The sequence below is a fragment of the Gopherus flavomarginatus genome, chromosome 2, assembly GCF_025201925.1.
Source record: "Gopherus flavomarginatus isolate rGopFla2 chromosome 2, rGopFla2.mat.asm, whole genome shotgun sequence".
Classification (NCBI taxonomy): Eukaryota; Metazoa; Chordata; order Testudines; family Testudinidae; genus Gopherus; species Gopherus flavomarginatus.
In genome coordinates this window covers 200,990,734-201,012,260 of record NC_066618.1, presented here as the reverse complement: position 1 = coordinate 201,012,260, position 21,527 = coordinate 200,990,734, and the positions used below count along the sequence as shown (strand labels likewise).

Here is a 21,527-nt window from a genome sequence, read left to right as displayed (position 1 = left end):
CTTCAAAAGGGCTAACTTTAAAGAATTAAGGAAATTAGTTAGGGAAGTGGATTGGACTGAAGAACTTGTGGATCTAAATGCAGAGGGGGCCTGGAATTACTTTAAGTCGAAGCTGCAGAAACTATCTGAAGCCTGCATCCCAAGAAAGGGGGAAAAAAACATAGGCAGGAATTGTAGACCAAGCTGGATGAGCAAGCATCTCAGAGAGGTGATTAAGAAAAAGCAGAAAGCCTACGAGGAGTGGAAGATGGGTGGGATTAGCAAGGAAAGCTACCTTAGTGAGGTCTGAACATGTAGGGATAAAGTGAGAAAGGCTAAAAGCCATGTAGAGTTGGACCTTGCAAAGGGAATTAAAACCAACAGTAAAAGGTTCTATAGCCATATAAATAAGAAGAAAACAAAGAAAGAATAAGTGGGACCGCTAAACACAGAAGATGGAATGGAGGTTAAGGATAACCTAGGCATGGCCCAATATCTAAATAAGTACTTTGCCTCAGTCTTTAATAAGGCTAATGAGGAGCTTAGGGATAATGGAAGGATGACAAATGGGAATGAGGATATGGAGGTAGATATTACCACATCTGAGGTAGAAGCCAAACTTGAACAGCTTAATGGGACAAAATAGGAGGGCCCAGATAATCTTCATCCAAGAATATTAAAGGAACTGGCGCATGAAATTTCAAGCCCATTAGCAAGAATTTTTAATCAATCAGTAAATTCAGGGGTTGTACCGTATGACTGGAGAATTGCTTACATAGTTCTTATCTTTAAGAAACGGAAAAAAAGTGATCTGAGTAACTATAGGCCTGTTAGTTTGACATCTGTAGTATGTAAGGTCTTGGAAAAAAATTTGAAGGAGAAAGTAGTTAAGGACATTGAGGTCAATGGTAATTGGGACAAATTACAACATGGTTTTACAAAAGGTAGATCGTGCCAAACCAACCTGATCTCCTTCTTTGAGAAGGTGGCAGATTATTTAGACAAAGGAAATGCAGTAGATCTAATTTACCTCAATTTCAGTAAGGCATTTGACACAGTTCCACATGGGGAATTATTAGTTAAATTGGAAAAGATGGGGATCAATATGAAAATTGAAAGGTGGATAAGGAACTGGTTAAAGGAGAGACTACAACGGGTTGTACCGAAGGGTTAACTGTCAGGCTGGAAGGAGGTTACTAGTGGAGTTCCTCAAGGATCAGTTTTGGGACCAATCTTATTTAACCTTTTTATTGCTGACCTTGGCACAAAAAGCGGGAATGTGCTAATAAAGTTTGCGGATGACACAAAGCTGGGAGGTATTGCTAACACAGAAAAGGATGGGAATATCATACAGGAAGATCTGGATGACCTTGTAAACTGGAGTAATAGTAATAGGATGAAATTTAATAGTGAAAAGTGCAAGGTCATGCATTTTGGGATTAATAATAAGAATTTTAGTTATAAATTGGGGACACATCAGTTGGAAGCAACAGAGGAGGAGAAGGACCTTGGAGTATTGGTTGATCACAGGATGACTATGAGCCGCCAATGTGATATGGCCGTTAAAAAAGCTAATGCAGTTTTAGGATGCATCAGGCGAGGTATTTCCAGCAAAGATAAGGAGGTGTTAGTACCGTTATACAAGGCACTGGTGAGACCTCATCTGGAATACTGTGTGCAGTTCTGGTCTCCCATTTTTAAGAAGGATGAATTCAAACTGGAACAGGTTCAGAGATGGGCTACTAGGATGATCCGAGGAATGGAAAACCTGTCTTATGAAAGGAGACTCAAAGAGCTTGGCTTGTTTAGCCTAACTGAAAGAAGGTTGAGGGGGGATATGCTTGCACTTTATAAATATATCAGAGGGATTAATATTAGGGAGGGAGAAGAATTATTTAAGCTTAGTACCAATGTAGACACAAGAACAAATGGGTATAAACTGGACACTAGGAAGTTTAGACTTGAAATTAGATGAAGGTTTCTAACCATTAGAGGAGTGAAGTTCTGGAACAGCCTTCCAAGGGGAGTAGTGGGGGCAAAAGACATATCTGGCTTTAAGACTAAGCTTGATAAGTTTATGCAAGGGATGGTATGATGGGATAGCTTAATTTTGCAATTGATCTTTGATTATCAGCAGGTAAGTATGCCAGTGGTAGGTGATGGGATGTTAGATGGGATGGGATCTGAGTTACTGCAGAGAATTCTTTCCTGAGTGCTGGCTGGTGAGTCTTGCCCACATGCTCAGGGTTTAGCTGATCGCCATATTTGGGGTCGGGAAGGAATTTTCCTCCAGGGCAGATTGGCAGAGGCCCTGGAGGTTTTTCGCCTTCCTCTGCAGCTTCGGGCACGAGTCACTTGCTGGTGGATTCTCTGCAGCTTGAGGTCTTCAAACCACTATTTGAAGACTTCAATAACTCAGACATAGGTTAGGAGTTTGTTATAGAAGTGGATGGGTAGGATTCTGTGTCCTGCTTTGTGGAGGAGGTCAGATTAGATGATCATATTGGTCCCTTCTGACCCTAAAGTATATGAGTCTAAAAACTCTGTGGCAGTGCCAGGAACTGAACCCAAATTTCTTGAGTCTCAGTCCAGTGTCTCAGGCCTACAACCATCCCTCTTCAGTACTGTTTACTAGTGAACTACAGTAGTTATACTGAATAGATTTTCCTCACACTCTTGATACTGATTTTGATTAAAAGAAGCAGGAAAAAACATATGTTAAACCACAGAGCTTCTAATCAGCCTTTGTGCAGCCCACCACAATGCACTGCTTCCTCCTCCTATGGGCAGGCACTGGGGCACACCCAGACAACACAAGCTGTTAACAGCAGCATATGCATTAGCCAGCTCTTTTCACCTCCTATGCCGTAGGGAGTCAGTGTGTGAACAGACACACCACCCTGTTAACCCGAGTGGTGGGAGGGATTCTGTCCACTATTTGCATAGGAACCAGATACTGCCTTATACATTCTTCTGCTTTTTTTGCCTCTGTGCATATAGATCTAGCCCAATGTAAACAGAATGCAAAAACAAATAACCTTACTGTTTTCAAACTCTGAAGTAACACAGAAATGAAAGTCACGAACAGTAAGGAAGACATGGGCTGAGAAAGGCAAATATTGGATTTGTTAAAAATGGAGACTTTTAATATATGGACTATATTAGCTATATTATACTATATATCAGCAGTTCTCAAACAGTGATCCAGGAAACCAGGTTGGTCACATAGTGCTGTGTCTCTTCCTGGTTTCCATCTGTTAAAATGTATTAAAAGACAGCTGAAGTTGAGGGGGGGGTGTGCAAGGCTGGTTTTGGGGTGAAGATGCAATGTGCAGGGTTGGCTGCTCATTCTGATGGTCCATCAGCACAGCCCCTGCTGCATGCTGGATCTCGGCCAGCAGGGCCCTGCCCCACATCCTGTTTCCAGACAGCACTGGCTGCACGCTGCAAGTGGCAGTGGCTGGTGAGTTCAGGCAGCTGCCAGGCAGCAGCTAGTTACATGTTGCCTCTGCTGCTCACCAATCATCCCTTTACCTGTTCCCCCTCTCTCTGCTTTACCCTTTCCCCCTGCCATCCCACTGCTCCTCCATATCCCCACTGGCGGTGTGCGTCTCGCTCCCAGTGCTGTGCAGAGAAGCAGCCCGTCCAGAGTCCTCAGCTCACCAACAGCCTGACCAGCAGGCTGCTTCCTTCCCCTACTGCCTCTGGCTGAGCCAACACCCCAGGAAAGCCCAAGACCCTCCAATCCAGGGTGCTGGCCAGGAGGAGCAGAGCCCTGCATGTGCTAAAGCCCTGAACAGCACTGGCACAGGGAAGCCTCTAACTCTGGGAGGGAGGGGCAAGCAATTTCCAGCCTGTTCATGCCCCAACCCTGCAGGTTCCACAGCAGCTGCCAGGTCCAGAGCTTAGCACCCTCTTCACCTGACCCCTTCCACTCCACCCTGGGTCCTGCCCTCAGGAAACTTGGGTTCGTCCCCTAGGCACCCTCACCTGCTGAGTCACCTCTGTGGCAGGGTTTCCTGAAACCCCTGCAGTCAGCTTCCCTGATGCACAATGCATCTTTAGGGCTTAACCCCTCCTTGTCCGTGCTGTAGCTAAAGGGTTATGTTGGTGGCCAACAGCAGCCTTGAGGTATTAGCAGCCTTTTGACATTTTGCAGGCAGGAATGGGGAGGTGGGGTGAAGAGATGAGCTCTGCAAAGACCAGGCCAGGTCACCCCTTCCCACCCTTTCTCCTCCCCCGTGGCTTGAAGCAGCTCCCAGCCCTTCCCTCCCACACAGTGCCAAAAGGCTGCCGCTGGCCACATTCTGGTGTGAACCCTGGCAGAAATACGGCATGTGGGGTGGGGCATGTGAACCTATGCTCCCCCTCCCCCTGCATGTTGTCTCAGGAAGATGCGGCACTGGGAGAGGCAGGTCCATCCCGGGGTCCCAGCTAGGCATGGAGGATGGAGAGCACTGGGCAGGGAGGGTTGGGTTGGTTGGTCACACACACTCTCGGTGTGAGAGCGGTGTACAGAAGTGTGTGTGGCACCTCTCCTCAGGTGAACCCTAAAGCCTTAAAGATAAGAAGGTAAGTAAAAAGAATCCAACTACACAGTATTTAAAAAAAAACAAACAAACAGGGGCTCAGTCAACTTGATCTTAATTTGAATGTTTGTATTGCATAGTTCTGATTGATTTAATTCTTTTGCTTAAAATTATTTAGCGCTACAATGACATCTATTGCAAAGATTTATGAAATTAAACATTAATTCTAACTATTATACTAAACAAAAAACTGGCAGCTGGCAGCAACTTTTCCAATTTAAAGATACTTTATGAGCTTTCTAGAATTAAAATAAGGTACTTAACATGAACATCTTACATTCCCTGTATCCTACAATAGATCCATACCATAGCAAATGTCCTATAATCCTTTTGAATGGTAGAGGCACAGATTCCATAGCACATTGGTGCTTTAGAAAATAAAATATCTGAGCTGTACTAAGTTTGGATTTTTAGATTTCACACTTTGCAAAACAAGTACAAGAGGTTTGAAGTCTTTGTGAGATCAATCATCACTGAAACTCAAGTGTGCTACTGCGGTTAAACCAAGTCACCAGGAGAAGATATGATACACTACACCGGCTACAGCCTCAGAAACATTAAACATATTCAACTTGAAAGATGGAAAATTTTACTTCTAATAATATGGAAATCAGTGCAACATTAAAAATTCACTCCAATGATATTATTGTGTTTTGGTTTTGGGTTTTTTTTTTTGTTTTTTTTATTTTTACAGGCACTTATCAAAGTTGAACCTCACTTTAATCCCCTGACTGAAAATACCTCCAGCAGTGCTCATGGGTAGCTCAAGGTCTCTTAGCCACTCATTACTTCCCCCTTTGTGGTCTCTTTACTATATCTCCCTTTTAACACTCTCAAAAACCAACTTTAAAACAAAATGTCTAAATATAATATAGCAGATGTACCTTGGTATAATAATGACACTCTGACCTTTTATAGGCAACATTTTCAAACTTGCATGCCTACAAGTTTGCCACATAGGGCCAGATGCTCAGCTAGTGTAACTCAGTGCAGAACAGATGCACTTCTGGCCCTTAAATTCTTATTTAAGCACCTAAAAAACTTGCCTGGTTTTCAGAAAGAAGAGAGAGAAATCCCACAGCTACCCAGACCTTTTCTGTCTTCCTTTGTTTAGATTAGAAATAAATTGTTATACCACCTTTTGTAAAGATCTCTCTTGTGATGGGCAGACAGAGAAATAAGCAGCACAAAAGTAGTGAACTTTGCCAGCACTTTAAACCTAGGTGGTTAAAAGATCTGAAACAGCATCCCTACAAATGACACTTTTCCTGCAGAACAATAGACAGCCTTAGATCACTCCACCACAAACTAGAAATTGAACTTTCTGAGGTCTGCTGAACACAGCCAAGATTGCTTGTTTAAAAATAAAATAATATTATCGATTTAGCCAATATATTCAGCCCTGTGTCCCTATTACTGTAACCCTTCTCTATATTGTATACAGCAATCTAGCTGTCACGTCACATCTTTTTCCAAGTGTTATTGTAACACAAATAAACCAATACATGCAACTAATAAGGATAGACTGGGGAAAAATCAAAGTATTAAGCGGGTCACACTCTCACTCCTGTGAGAAAATGTCAAGCTATAGCATGCGGACTTCTAATGACAAATGTTGTATGAGCCTTCCATGGTATATTTTCTTACTTTGCTTATACTCCTCCTGATTTTGACAAGAAGTGCACGGTGTGATTTCTGTTTGCAAAAAGAGATGAAGAAATGCACATTTAGAAAAGGGGAAACACTTATTTTCCCACAGTATTTTCTCTCTCATAATCCAAGTATGTCTGTTTCTATGGTTTCAACTCTGCATATGACTCCCAAATCTATTTATCTGCCCCGTCCGATGCTGCTCTGTCCAGTTTCTCTGTTTCCAAAATTGTCAGACATTTTCTCTACAATGGCCAACCATCTTCTCAAACTCAGTCTCTGCAAAACTGTATTTCTAATCTTTCCTCTTAATCCATCTCCACTACCACTTCTCTATCACTATTTACAATTCTACTATTCCCCCCAGTTTCCCAGACTCAAAACCTGAGTCATCTTTGACTCGTCCCTCTCCTTACCCTATATCTAGTTCTGGCTTCCAATATTTGTACTGAACCTCTCAAAGTTTTAATCCGCTTCCAGATCAGGAAGAATTGGTAATGAGTTTGATAGGAGATTGAACCTGGACTATTATTTGGCTCTGCAGCCCCAAATGAAAGCCAGGCCAAATGAGGTGACTAAATGGATATGACAAAGAAATGCATAAAACGATATATCAAGTAGTCATGCCTAGAAATGAATTTTTTTGGGGGGCTAGGGGAAGGAGGATCATCCAAAACAAGTGCTGAACCAGGCCATAGTAACTAAATTTCATCTTGGCTGGACATTTCATTAATTTCCCCACATCTCTCAGAATGTTAACATAAGAATGGCCATACTGGGTCAGACCAATGGTCCATCTAGCCCAGTATCCTGCCTTCCACCAGTGGCTGGTGCCAGTTGCTTCAGAGGGAGAGAAAAGCACATGGCAATTTATTGAGTGACGCATCTTCTGTCATACAGTCCTAGCATCTGGCAGTCAGAGTCTTAGGGTCACCCAGAGCATGGGCTTATGTCCCTGACCATCTTGGCTAATAGCCATTGATGGACCTATCCTCCAGGAGCATACCTAATTCTTTTTTGAAGACAGTTATACTTTTGGCCTTCACAACATTCCTTGGCAATGAGTTCCACAGGTTGAATGTGCATAGTGTGAAGTAGTACTTCCTTCAGATTGTTTTGAGCCTGCTGCTTGTTAATTTTATTGGGTGACCCCTGGTTCTTGTGTTATGTGAGGAGCAAATAACACTTCCCTATTCACTTTTTCTACACCATTCTTGATTGTATAGATTCAGGATTTTATCATATTTCCTCCCCCACCCCCAACCCCTCCACTGTTCTATGATGAACAGTCCTAGACTTTTTAATCTCTCCTCATATGGAAGCTGTTCCATACTCTTAATCATTCTTGTTACCTCATACTGTACTTGTTACAATTCTAATATATCCTTTTTGAGATGGTATAACACACAGTGTTCAAGGTGTGGGCATACCATGCATTTACATAGTATGATTATGATCTATTCTGTTTTATTATCTATCCCTTTCTTAATATTTCCTAATATTTTTAGCTTTTTTTACTGCTGCTGTACATTGAGCAGATGTTTTTAGAGAACTATTCACAATGACGTCAAGATTTCTTTCTTCAATGGTAAATGAAGACCCCATCATTTTATATGTATAGTTGGAATTATGTTTTCCAGTGTGCATTATTATGTATAGAAGTGATACCAGTTCTCTCTCCCACTTCCAGTTAATATTTACCCCTAGTTCTCTCATTCATTCATTGTACATTATAACACTTTTGAAAAATAAAAACAAAATGATTGGAAAAACATTTCAGCAAAAAAAATTTCCTTTAGTTATTATATTTGGTGCACATAGTGTGACCAGATGTTCTAATTTTACAGGGACAGTCCCAATTTTTGGGTCTTTTTCTTATATAGGCTCCTATTACCCCGCACCCCAGTCCGATTTTTCACACTTGCGGTCTGGTCACCCTTGGTGCACAGTTGTGTGTGTGATGTTGCAGTGTGTGTACCTGAGATGGAGAGGGCTTGACACACACTGAATTGTATTGTGCTGTAGGCACAGCCTTTCAACTTCTTTCTCTTCAAACAACAGTTGTGAGAAGCAGAAACCAAATGTACACTGACAATGTCAAAGTTGTCCAGGATACATAGGATTTCTCTAAAGTGATAGAAGGTTAACAATCAATCTTTAGGTTGGGAGAGGGAGTTTTAACAGGTGGGGTAGACTGGTCCTTTTTATTGTTTGGGTTTTTTTGTTGTGGTTTGGGCTTTGTGTGTCCTTCTGCACTGGAGTCAATAGGAATTTTGCTAGACACTTAATCAGGTTCAGGCCTGTTTGATTATTATTGCATAAGGTCAACATTTTAAAACTTGAGCGCCTAAAACTGTCAAAGTCAAGAGAATGCAAGATTCAAAAGCTTTTTTCCCTTCCCCCTCTCATTCAACAACAGGTTAGGTGTGCACAGTAATATGCTGGGTTCATTTTCCTATGTTTCTACCCCCTAATAACCACCCTTTGGATTAAACATTCTGAAAGGATTCAGACTCCATGCCCTAGAAACTATTTCTGTTAAAGAAAGTCTTCTAGTCCTAGGATATATGTTGAATATCCAGAAACTCAGTTATGACAAAGAAAAAACAGCAAAGAGTTCTGTGGCACCTTATAGACTAACAGACTTATTAGAGCATGACCTTTCGTGGGTGAATACCCATTTTGTCGGATGCACGAAAGCTCATGCTCCAATACATCTGTTAGTCTATAAGGTGCCACAGGACTCTCTGCTGCTTTTATAGATCCAGACTATAAAAGATACTGATAAAGAAAAAACAGTACCTTTAAAGGTACTAACAGCATGGACTTAAATATGAACGGAAGGAGTCGAATTTGGAAGGCACAAGAGGAGCTTTATACTTTCAAAACATGCTCAAAACAACCTAAAATTAGTTTTAGTGCTTTCAAAGCATATTTAAAGTAGAAATCAAAACTGCAGCAGGATTATTTAGAATGGACCATCAAAGGAGCTCTGCGGTATCAGGATGAATGGAAAATGCAATAAAATGTGAGTTAGTTCACATATACACAGAAGAATATCAGATTTTTCACAATGGTTAGATTTCCTGTTAGGAAGAAGGAGATTGTTGCAAGCAATCAGTGCAAAATGTTTCCATATTCCCACATGTACTGTCTTTAATCTCACATACATCATTGTTAACACTTTGCACTGTGTTCTCTCCTGGCTGTAAATTCAGTGGATAGATTTCTGAGCATGAAAAGACTACATGAAAATTGACTAGACCTTAAAAGAAAACCAAAAAAAAAAAAAAAAAAAGAAATTCCTATTTTGAATTTTTACTCTGCATGCGGTATTCTGCATTACATAGTTCTGACACAAGGTAGTGAGATCCCAATCCATAGGCCCTTAGTGATGCAAAACACTGCCAGCTGGATGGCTCTGTGCATTGATAATGGAACATGGAGCATTTCCTGTCAGATTGCCAGTGAGAAGCTGGGCCTGGCTGATATCACACAACTATTCTTCAATGGTCTAGAAGAAATAATTTTTGTGATCTTTATCTAATTTACTAATGTGGTGGTGGCCATATCCCCATATCATCAGCACAATTAGTAGAGAAGCTAGGGCAGTGGTGGGCAACACATCCTGCTTCCTACAGCTCCCATTGGCCAGGAATGGCAAAAAGCAGCCAATGAGAGCTGCAGAAGGCCATGCCTGCGGATGGTCAACATCAGCAAAATGTCTTGCAGCCTCCAATCAGATTACCCTCATGGGCCACATGAGGCCCACAGACTGCAGGTTGTCCACCACTGAGCTAGGGTGACCAAGCTATCTTTTCACCTGGGCAGGCCTAGGTCATTTTAGAGCAATGTATGTGGGGGGGGGGGGAATCTGCACTGTTTCGGTGTGTGCTTAGACTGTTCCAAGGATAATGAGTGGACTTCAGCAAGTGTAGCTGTCAGTTTGGCATATTTTACAGGCATTATATTAGAAGTTTACAATACAGATAGGATGAATATTCTATTCATATGCAAAACAACAAATATATTTAAATAAATGAGTACCTAACATACATATGATGGCAGCCATGTTTGATACACTGCAGCTCCAGAAAAAATGCACTCCTGAGCTTCCCAGATATTTACAACTCAGAGTGCATCACACTTCTGGAACCCAGTGTAGTGCACTCCAGGGCAGAGGTGCTGGAACTAGGTGCTGCACCCCTTGGCTTGAAGTGGTTTCCACCATATACAGGGTTGACAGTTTGGTTGAATGGCTCTCAGCATCCCCAGTATAAAAACTGTTCCAGCACCCCTGCTCCAGAGCATAAACACTGGGAAATTCCCAGGGTGCAGCTTGAATGGAGCTGGAGATTCCCTTTCCCAACCTTAAGTAGCTCTCTCCCACTACTCTCCCCTGTTCCAAACCACCCCTCTCACTTTCTTTCTCACTCCCACACAATCACTGGTTCCCCTGAGACAGCTGTAAAAGTAACACTGAGAGACCAGCCAGGCTCAAAGTCAGCCCAGACTTGTGGAAGCCACAGTAACCACCCCATTCTGCTATTCATGACATACTGCTAGTTTGAATGTGACATCATAGAAGTCCACTTAGCAGTTACAAGTATGTGTGTGTGGGCAGAAAACATTAGCAGTTCAAAGAGTTCCCATCTGTGAAACTATCTGCCCCTTCACTTACCACTAGTGACAGTCAAGCGCATCACATGGGTTTTGTTTCCACCATGATGACAGCGGTAAATTCCAGAGTCAGAAGATGTAACATTTTGAATGACAAGAATGTCGCTCTCCTGAGTAGCACAGTCTATCATTGCACGCTCCTGGTAATCTGAACCGTAGGTTTTCCCTTCCGACAAGTTACACAGGACTATGGTATCCATCCGATCCGCTTTAATCCTTTCCCACATCACTTGCCGCACCAAATCTCCAACACTGTAAGAACATCTAAGTGTCACATTTCCCCCTGGTTCAATAATCATGTGGTTGGTTGGTGGCACGGGGACCTCAAAAGAATCTATTAAAAGGAAAGCAAAAAAGACTGTTTATAATGGATACCAGTTATATTTAAGAGCAACAATCTATTCCAAGAAGTACCGTTGAGTATATGCTAATATTACGCGTTAATATGAATTAATTGGCTTACAGTGAAAGGATGTTTGAAGTCATCTGGTAATTTTAAAATACTGAAAGGAACACATTACATACCCACATTAACCCCTGACTCCCGACTTTTTAAGGCAACTCCCATCTTTTAATGTACTGTGTATGTAGGGGAGGCAACCTATGGCACATGTGCCAAAGCAGGCACGCAAGCTGATTTTCATTGGCATTCACATTGCCTGGGTCCTGGCCACCGGCCTGGGGGGGCTCTGCATTTAAATTTAATTTTAAATGAAGTTTCTTCAACATTTTAACAAACTTATTTATCTTACATACAACAATAGTTTAGTTATATATTATAGACAAGAGACATTCTAAAAACGTATTACTGGCATGCAAAACCTTAAAGAGAATAAATGAAGACTCTGCACACCACTTCTGAAAGGTTGCTGACCCCTGGTGTATATATACCTGCCTACTATATTTTCCACTCTATGCATCTTATGAAGTGAGTTTTAGCCCACAAAATCTTATGCACAAATAAATGTGTTAGTCTCTGAGGTACCACAAGTACTCCTCATTGTTTTTACATTACATATGTGCACATATGCACACACTATATTATAACACCTCCATAATGCAGGATGTGAAGACATTTTCAAGTTTATTTTTAATGCATTACCCATTTACCCACATTGCTGAATAAATCCCCGCCCACAAGAAAATTATAGTAACAATCAAGTTAAGATTGAGATGGTATTTTCTTTCTAAAAGTCTGTTTTTCAGTCACATTAATTTTTCTTTTCCAGATTAATAAAAACTTGCCTGTTGTGATCTCTCATCACATATACTTAAAACAAAACCACACCTCAACTCCCTATATAGTTCCAAATCTACATTCATCAGCTAGATTACAGAAGGTACCAATTAATGAACTGAAATTCTCCCAACCACAACCCCAGTGCACCTCGAAAAATCCCAGACCTGCCATTGAGGAAAAACTTGCATGATAGCTAAATATTTGACTGTCCTATGAAAGGTCAGTAACTCCCCAAACGAACTAAATCAGTTGCTATCAGCTGAAGAAACTAACTTCTCAGTTACACAAATTTCTTAAAAGTAATTCTTTTTAAAAATCTTTCTTGTTGAAGTTTCTTAGCCCAGAATTAATTTTGGAGTGAAATAGTTAGCTGCTTATAAATAAACAAAGCAAGAAAAAAAATTCTCTTCTTTAGGACAACTGTAAATGTTCTTGACATTCAAAGGACTCAAGAACAGCTTGGTTTCTAACATCAATTTTTGGATATATGTAACTCCTAAATGGCAATAGATATTTTTGTCTTGTTTGGAGACATTTGGTGCTGAAAGAGGTTAGAGATCAAGTTAGTGTAAAAGGAACAGTCCGGGGTGCTCAGTGTACTCAATTCCTACTGGAGGTAAGGACTGAAGGGTTGGATCCCATATTGCCTTTGTTCACTTCAGAAACTTGTCCCAAGATGCATTTCTCAAGCTTTCGCATGTGCTTGGTATCATTAACATACATATGGAGGAGACTGAAGTAAAACAAAATAATACGAAGTCACATTAAGTAAATTGAAAACTGGCTGATAGCTCTCAAAATGTAATTGTAAATGAGAAATTTACACTGTACCGCAAAGTAGCACCCTCTAACCACCAGATTCACATTCACATATGGTTGTGATATTTCATACAAAATATGCCACGTACATGATAAATAATGAAGAAAACAGGTCACTGATACAGAGCCATCTGAATTGCTTGGTACATTGAGCACAAGCAAACAGTATGTGTTTTAATACGACCTAATGCAAAGACATACACCTAGGAACAAAGAATGGAGGCCCAACTTGCAGGCTGAGGGATTCTACCCGGGGAAGCATTGATTCTGAAAAGGGGGCGATCATGGTCCATAATCAGCTCAACAGGAGCATCTAGTTCAACTATATGGCCAAAAGATTAATGTGATCCTTGGATGTACAAATTTAAGAATATCAAGCAGGAGTAGAGCAGTTATATTGCCTATTATCAGGGGTAGCCGTGTTAGTCTGGACGAAGTGGGTATTCACCCACCAAAGCTCATGCTCAAAAACATCTGTTAGTTTATAAGGTGCCACAGGATTCTTTGCTGCTTTTATATTGCCTATATATTTGACACTGTTGCAGCCACTACTGAAATTATCATCTCCAGTTCTGGTTTCCACACTTCAAGAAGGATGTTGAAAAACTGGAGATGGTTCAGAGAAAAGCCACAAGAATGATTGAAGAATTGGAAAATATGCCAGATAGTCAAAAACCTCAAGAAGCTCTATTTATGTAGCTCATCAAAAAGAAGATTAAGGGGGTGACTTGTTCAGAGTTTATATAAGTACCTTCCTGGGGAATACAAATTTTGATGAATAGAACTCTAATGAGCAAGAATACAACTAAATCCAATGGCTGGAAGTTGAAGCTAGACAAATTCATACTGTATGGTTCAAAATTTTAACAACAAGGGTAATTAACCTTTGGAACAACTTGCCAAGGTTATCAAGAGTGGATGTTTTTCTAAGAGACATGATATGGTCCAAATTAATTCAGAGAAATCTTTCTGACTTGCACTATGCTTAGTCAGACTAGATGATCCTTTCCGGTCTTTACATCCATGACTTTATGAAAAGTGCTATTTCTTCATGTTATATTACTGACCCAATAATATGTAACAGTTACTAGCAGAATAGCATCTTGCAGTAAGAGATCCTATTGTAATATACACACAGGAAGAATAGAATAAAGGTGGCTGTGGACCTTAAACCTATCATTTTCAGACTTGTATGAACTTAAATACTTGATATTGTGCACTTCAGTCATGATATTGCATTAACTTGGTTATTTTTGATATAATAAATATTAGGATAGGAAGAAAATGAAAATAATAGCCAGACATATTTAAAAAAAAATAAAACAAACAAGGATAGCACTGAAATTCCTTGCCAATATGTAGCCGTTTGAGCATCATCCGTCATTTAAACCTGTGGAAGTGGGTGTAAAATGCTGCCATTCTGACACAACAGCATTTTACACATACTGTGTATAGGTGCTCCCAGAAGGTGCACAGTAGTGAAGAACCAGGTCTACACATTTCTAATTAAATACTCCCAATACATGGATCAAAAATACTGCACATTTGCAGCTTTTGTTTTCTTTAATTAGCTCTCTTTATCTTGACACGGGTGTTAGCGCAGTACTTTCCGCCCCCTCCTCCATGTAACAACTTTCTTTTTTTAGCACATCTCACTATATATTTACTTCTTGCTTTGTGTGGGATGAGTGTGTCAGACTCTCTGAATAACAGTTTTTCCCTGCTGATGCTGGAACTAATTCAGTCACAGTCAGAGCTGTCTTCTGGTCTACTCATATCTTGTAGCCATGGACCCCTCCCCATGATTTGAGGCCACTAGAAGTGTGAAAGAAAATCTCTACTTTTTTCTCTTCAAAGTATAAGTCTCCATCCATTTTTCTTGCTATCATAGCCTTGAAAATGTAAATGGATATCAACCAATGTAAATTAATTGCTAGGGTTTAACAGGACGAGCAGTTAAGCTCAAATTCTGCAACAGGAAGTTGGCTGGAGCTAAGGATTCCAGTATCTATTCTCAAAATCCTGTAACATAAAGTTCCAGATTTAGGGTTGAAAGGACTTTTTGTTTTGAATTGAAAAAGTTAATTTTTAGTTTTAAAAAGTTTTAAAAATCAAAATGAAATGGTTCTAAATTATCTAAACAACTTTTTTTGATCTGATCTAAAAAAAAACCAGATTTTCAGCTTCTGAAAATTTTCAATATTCCTACTTTTTGTTCTGATTGGACATGGGAAAGTTTTTTTTAAAAAATATTTGAAAATTCTTGCAGGACAAGAGAACTGTTTCCTATCCAGTTCTAATAGTTTTCTCACTCTTTGGTCAACCTCACTTAGTTTTTGTTTCTTCACTGGCAAATCATTCAGACACCAGGCTCTCCCCCTCCCAGCTAGTTTTTCATTCATTTTTCAAGTCGGTATATATGACTATTACTGCTTATCACAAGTTGCACTATTTCCAGATTTACAGTCTTGTAAACCTAATATTCATTCTTGAGTTTAACTTTACTTTATAAACGTCACACATTACTGTCTTTTAAAATTTTTGATATAGAAAGACAATTACGGTAACCTTAAACATTGATCCTGCCAACATGAGCAAGGCATAGCTCAGTGAAAAGAAAGAAAATGCATAATGATATCCTATGCCTTCTTGTGGCTTTGCATTTGTTTTGTCTATTTTGACCAGTTTATTTTTGGATATATTTAGATTTTGTTTTGCATAATGCTGGAAAATTTCACATCTGATTAGACACACAATGAGATCTAATAGATAGCTCTCTTGATTGTCTTCTAGTACCCTGAAAATCTGTTCCCAGATTGGTCTCATTTTAATTCTCTGCAGAATGAGGATAATGACGCTTTCCTTTGCAAAGTGCTTTGAGATCCTGTGATGAAAAGTTAATTACTACTCTTGCTGTTCATACATACACACTCATGCAGGGTGAGGCAAGCTGATGCTAGGCAGGTACACTTGCTGCCTAGCAACAATCTAAGTCAAGGCATGAGTACACATGGTTGCTGTGGGGAGTACTCCATCTGAGCTCATCAATTACAGTCAACATCAGGGTGCATCTAGTTCAATGATATGGGTAGGGAGCAGCCTATGGGTAGGGAGCAGAGGCACCTCAACAAATTACTTTTGCATATTTTTCACATCCCTGCAGGTGGTAACAATTTTGCAGCTATTTTTGCTCCTACTTACTTTTTCAAAGACAAATAGATATGGGGGAACCTCAGCAGGTGCCGAGGTTCCACTTGATTAGCATAAACCAGTACACAGCCTTCACTCCAAACATGTTCTCCCTTCTCTGCCCAGAATAAGGAGGATATTTTTTTATGGATTCTTGTTTTACCATAATCTAATCCAGAGCTACCAACAAAAGATTTCAATTTTGAACCTGCACTGTACAATCCTACATTTTATTTTGATTCCATCCAGGTATTACAGGTTTCTTCCTTATTAAAAATGAGGCAGGTTGTTTCATGCTAAGTTTCTTAGTACCAGAAACTCTAGTACCAAATAGATAAATAAGAGAAACCCATACATCACCAGTGGTTTCTACTGCACATTTCATCTCCATTTCCTTCTTCCCTTATTAAATTCCCAATTATACCGTTTAGTTGACAAATAAGCCAAAAGAAAGGCTTATCTTTAGAGGCAGCAGTGGAAAGAGGATCTGGGATACTTTAAGAATATTAACAAGTAAGCTCCTTTCAATGGACTCCACTGAAATACTGGAAGTCTAACCATCCCAATTTATAGTTCCCCTCCCCTCACACTTTTCTCATCTCCTATCTGGGTTCATTCTGCAGATTAGTCATAAAATGCAGTATATTTTCCCAGCACAACATGTTTCTCGGTCTGTTCTATGGAGCCTATTACCCAGCGCCATCATTTCAAATATTTTAAGTTACCATTTTACACTTTCCACTTCCCTCTACCATTGCATTATGTAATAATATGCATATTCCATTAACACAAAATTTAATCAAATCAAATTTTTTCTTTAGGGAAAGGGATAAAACAGCTCCAGATCTAAGCTACTGGGTGTCAGAGGGGTAATGGTGGATAGTGCAGATATTATGTGCTTAAGCCAAGTGAATTCAATCGTAGTTGCAGCAGTATAATGCTGTGGAATAATAGTTGGCAAACTAAATAATTTTTGTCATATACACAGATATATTCAAAAAGATATAATTTGACAACAGCCTTAAAATTAAGAATGCGCTATGCCTAGAACAACCTTCACATTTCATACTGCTAGCCTATGAACCAGATTCCCATGAAATTTTGCGGTTATGCTAAGCAAGGAAAATTTCCAGTGTGCTGTATTACTCCAAGGGGAAATTCTCAACCAAAAAATTAAAAATTCTGCAGACATTATAAAATTCTGCATATTTTATTTCTCAAAATAACAAAGGAGAATCATGCCAGTTTCAATTATTTTTAGTAATGTATTGCAAATACCTGTCAGCAAGTATGTCTGTAACAACACAGACAATAAAAAAGATTCAGGAAATGTTTTTTGACAATAGATTCCTTAATCAGCATAATAATGCAGAATTTTGAGTAATAATTCATTGAAACTATAATACAGGAACCTATTTCCCATACTCTTCAGAAATAGTGCAAAGGCTTGGGGGAATCACAGGTAATGAAGGAGCTGAGGGAGAGGGAAGTAATTGCTGGGAAAGAGCCTAGGAGTGAACCTGACAGATTGTTGGGTGTGGATGGGAGAAGTATGGAACAGGTTTTTTGTAGGGTGGGATTGTTAGAGAGTTAGGGAACCTTGCCCATGACCCTGACTAACCCCTAGATTCTCCCATTGTCAGGCACATCTTCCCATCTCCATGTGTCCCTGCACTCCACTCCCCATTCAGCCAGGCATACCTGTCCCATCCCCATTCAGCCCCCATGTGACCCTGCACCCCCACCCCCACCCAACAGGACCGCCTAGAGGTAGGGGCAAGTGAGGCAACTTGCCCCAGGCACCGGGCTCTGCAGAGGCCCCCACGAGAACGGCTGAGGTTCCCTCCCTGGCCCTAGCCCGCCCCGACCCCGCCCCTCTTCCGGAGCCTCAGCGAATCCAAGACCATCACTGAACAGCTGCAGCATGGCTCCGGCAGGGCCCCTGAGCCCGCCCTGCTCAGAGCTGCGTGCTAAGGGGGCGAGGCTGCAAGCTCCAGCAGGGTCTGAGCTCCCTCCTCTCAGCGTGGAGCTCGCAGCCCTGCCCCCTTAGCACGCAGCTCTGAGCGGGGTGGGGCTCAGGGGCCCCGCCGGAGCCACGCTGCAGCTGTTCAGCAATGGTCCTGGATACGCTGAAGCTCTGGGTGAGGGGGGAGCTGGGGGTAAGGGGCCAGGGCCGGGGGGGGGGGTTGGATAAGGGGCAGGGAGTCCCAGGGACTATCAGGGCACAGGGAGGGGGCAGAGGTGGGAGGGTGGTCAGGGAATGGGAGGGTTGGATTGTGGGCATTCCAGGGTCTGTCAGGACTCAGCGGGGGGGTGGATAGGGTCGGGGCAGTCAGGGCACAGGGAGCAGGGGTGGGGTCCTGGGGTGGTGGTTGGGGGAGGGTTTCTGGGGGACGGTGAGGGGACAAGGAGCAGGATAGGTTGGAGATTCTGAGGGGGGCGGGCAGTTGTGGGGGCAGGGAGTGGGTTAGCTAGGGGGCAGGGCCAGGCTGTTTGGGAGGCACAGCCTTCCCTACCCTAAAGCTCATTCAGCAGTTTGAGGCTTGCAGAAGAGCCAAGCTGTTAGCTTTTCCATTAGGGCTACCATCCCTTTCACTTCTCAATGCCAAATTATAGTCAATATTTAATTTCAGTGCCATAGGGAGATTCATTTCAGGGGAAGGTAGCTTCATTGAAAATTTGCCACTGTGAGAGGGATCACATGAGAAGAGCAATATCCTTCCCAACCCTACCAAGGGAGACCTCCCTCCCCTGCATTCCCTGAGGCTTCAGAAAGGTTAAGTCAGTGGTTCTCAAACTTTTTGTGCTGGTGACCCCTTTCACATAGCAAACCTCTGAGTGTAACCCCCCCCTTATAAATTAAAAACACTTTTTAATATATTTAACACTATTATAAATGTTGGAGGCAAAGCAGGATTTGAGGTGGAGGCTGACAGCTTGCAACCCCCAGTAATAACCTTGTGACCCCCTGAGGGGTCCCAACCCCCAGTTTGAGAACCCCTGGGTTAATTTAATTTTAGCACCCTGTGCCCATTCGCATGCCTGTGCTATTTTGAGCATTTCAGTTTTCACAACATAGGCTCATCCCAGATTCTAGAACAAGCTCAAATGCTCAATTTGTGGAGTATGTACATAAGCTATACTAAAGAGAAACCCACAGTAACCGTCTCCACTTTGTGAGGGACCCCTTGGAGCCAGTCTCTAGGAAACATATAAATGCATGTGGTTAAGTCCATTAATGGCTATTAGCCAGGATGGATAAGGAATGGTGTCCCTAGCCTCTGTTTGTCAGAGGGTGGAGATGGATGGCCAGCAGAGTATCAGAAACCTGGAAAAATCTCTGACAGGATGGGCTCAGGCGTTTTGTCACAAGCTGAGGTGGTTCAAAAGTTTTGGATTTTTTTTAAGCAGAATTTTTTTTATTGTTTCTTTAAACAATCAAACACAGCAAGCAGCAAATATTTGGCCACACACTTCTGAAACCCCAAACCATATTCAGGTTTTGGCAGACTAATTTCAGCTTTTCAATTAAAAAAAAAACACAACAAATTTTGAAGGAAAGCAGACACTGTCCGTGATTTTTTTCTGCTTTTTAAACCCCCCCTAGTTTTCGATCCAGAAAAAGTTTTGACGGAAAATATTTGTCCAGCCCTTTTAATGAGCTTTAGTGCCTTTTAGCACTAGCTGATGCTGAGAACCAGTGATACTTTGTAAAGAAGTTTTCTCAAAAATGGGTTTGTGCCAAGATGCAGAAGGTTTATTTTTCCCAGGGCCGTTTTTGGGGGCGGGGAGCAAATGGGGCAATTTGCGCCAGCCCCCATAGGGGCCCCGACAAGAATATAGTATTGTATAGTATTGCAATTTTTTTTATGGAAGGGGCCCCCGAAATTGCTTTGCCCCAGGCCCCCTGAATCCTCTGGGCGGCCCTGCTACCCAATCCCATATGGCCCTGCACCCACCCTCCCATTCAGCCCCTGGCTCAGTGTTGTCACCCCACTAGCTCCTGTGCCCTCACCCAACTCCGTGCCCTCAACTAGGCCAGTCTGTGTGATACCCTCCCCACAGCAGCCCCATGTGCCCCACTCTGTCTCCCTCCCCCACATCCAGTGGCTCCTCACCTGGGCCTGCGGGTGTGGCACTATGAAGAAGGCAGCCTCTCCCCCTCCCTCTCTGTGGCTAGCTCCTCCAGCCTGTGAGCCAGCTGCCCTCTTTTCTGGTGCCACATCAGCCCTGGTCAGCAAAAGATGTAATTGCAGTTTTCCTTTGCCTCCCCTTCAGAATCAATTATTTGAGGTGGGAGGGGGTGTAAATCTGCAGGGGACATTAATTCTGTGCTTGGCAGTGGTGCAAGACTAGTGTTAACTCATATTATGCCACATATGACTAAAAATAAATGTGCTTATTAGGCAAAAATATGTTTGGTTCTGTTACTTGAGTGACTGGTTATAAATTGTATTGAAGCTAAAAAAAGGGAAGAAGGTGGCAGACACAGTATAAACAAGTATGGTTTAAAAATAAGTAGCTTTGTAATCACTTTAGAACAGAAAAATCCACATGATTGCTGCAAGGCTGTTCTTCAAATTAGTAATTAACTTTTCTGTGTTGTTCTGTCTAATATTTTGCTAAATAACCAGGCTCAATCAGCTTATCTGATGTCTTATATGCTAATACCTGTAACAATAATGTCCCATTTTCTTTCTCCAAATATCCCTTCTTTCAACCAATCTTCCATATGCTATTCCTCCTAATAAATAAATACTGAGGGGTTGTTTTGTTTTTTCATAAAATCAGTTTTAAGAAGTGAAATTAATACATAAAGAAAGTACATGACCTTTTATCATCTAAGCAATCTTGCCACTCCTTTTTTCCAGTTCCAGTTGTGATTTCCTGTCTACCTAGAGATTGAGAGAACTTCAGGGCTGAAAACCTTCAAGTTTCCTAATGGCAATTTCCCTACACTGTGTATATGGATCATGCAAAGTTCTCCTGTACTACACTTTACATTTTCATTTAAAAATGTGAAAATAATTTCTACCATGTTTCTGTGTAGATGTACCACTAATATTATATCTAGAGTTAAGAACTGATCTAATTAAGGAATCTACCAAGATACTGTCATATTTGCAAGGTATCTAGCTACATTGCATTTCCATATATTTTCCAGTGATTGCCTATTTTCATCATTTATAACAGGACATTTTGTCTCCAGCCAGGTACAAGTATCTGGGACATTGATCCTTCTCTTATGTTATCATAATTAGAAAAAGATGTCCCACTCTGGGAGCCACAGAGATTTTCCGTAGAGACTCCAGTACAGTGATTTCCGAACTGAACGTGAAAACAAAAAGCCTGGAGATGAAGGGACTCTCCCTCACTGCACA

General features: G+C 41.4%; 1 protein-coding gene across 2 annotated transcripts in view; it reads right to left on the bottom strand.

Moving 5' to 3' along the window:
* The window catches only part of CD226 (CD226 molecule), a 42,579-nt gene that overhangs the window by 9,400 nt on the left and 11,652 nt on the right, over window positions 1-21,527 (bottom strand). For both annotated transcript variants that reach the window (XM_050938845.1, XM_050938846.1), the window contains exon 3: window positions 10,900-11,232. In XM_050938845.1, coding sequence (XP_050794802.1) covers window positions 10,900-11,232 — 333 coding nt within the window. The remainder of the gene's footprint in view (window positions 1-10,899; window positions 11,233-21,527) is intronic.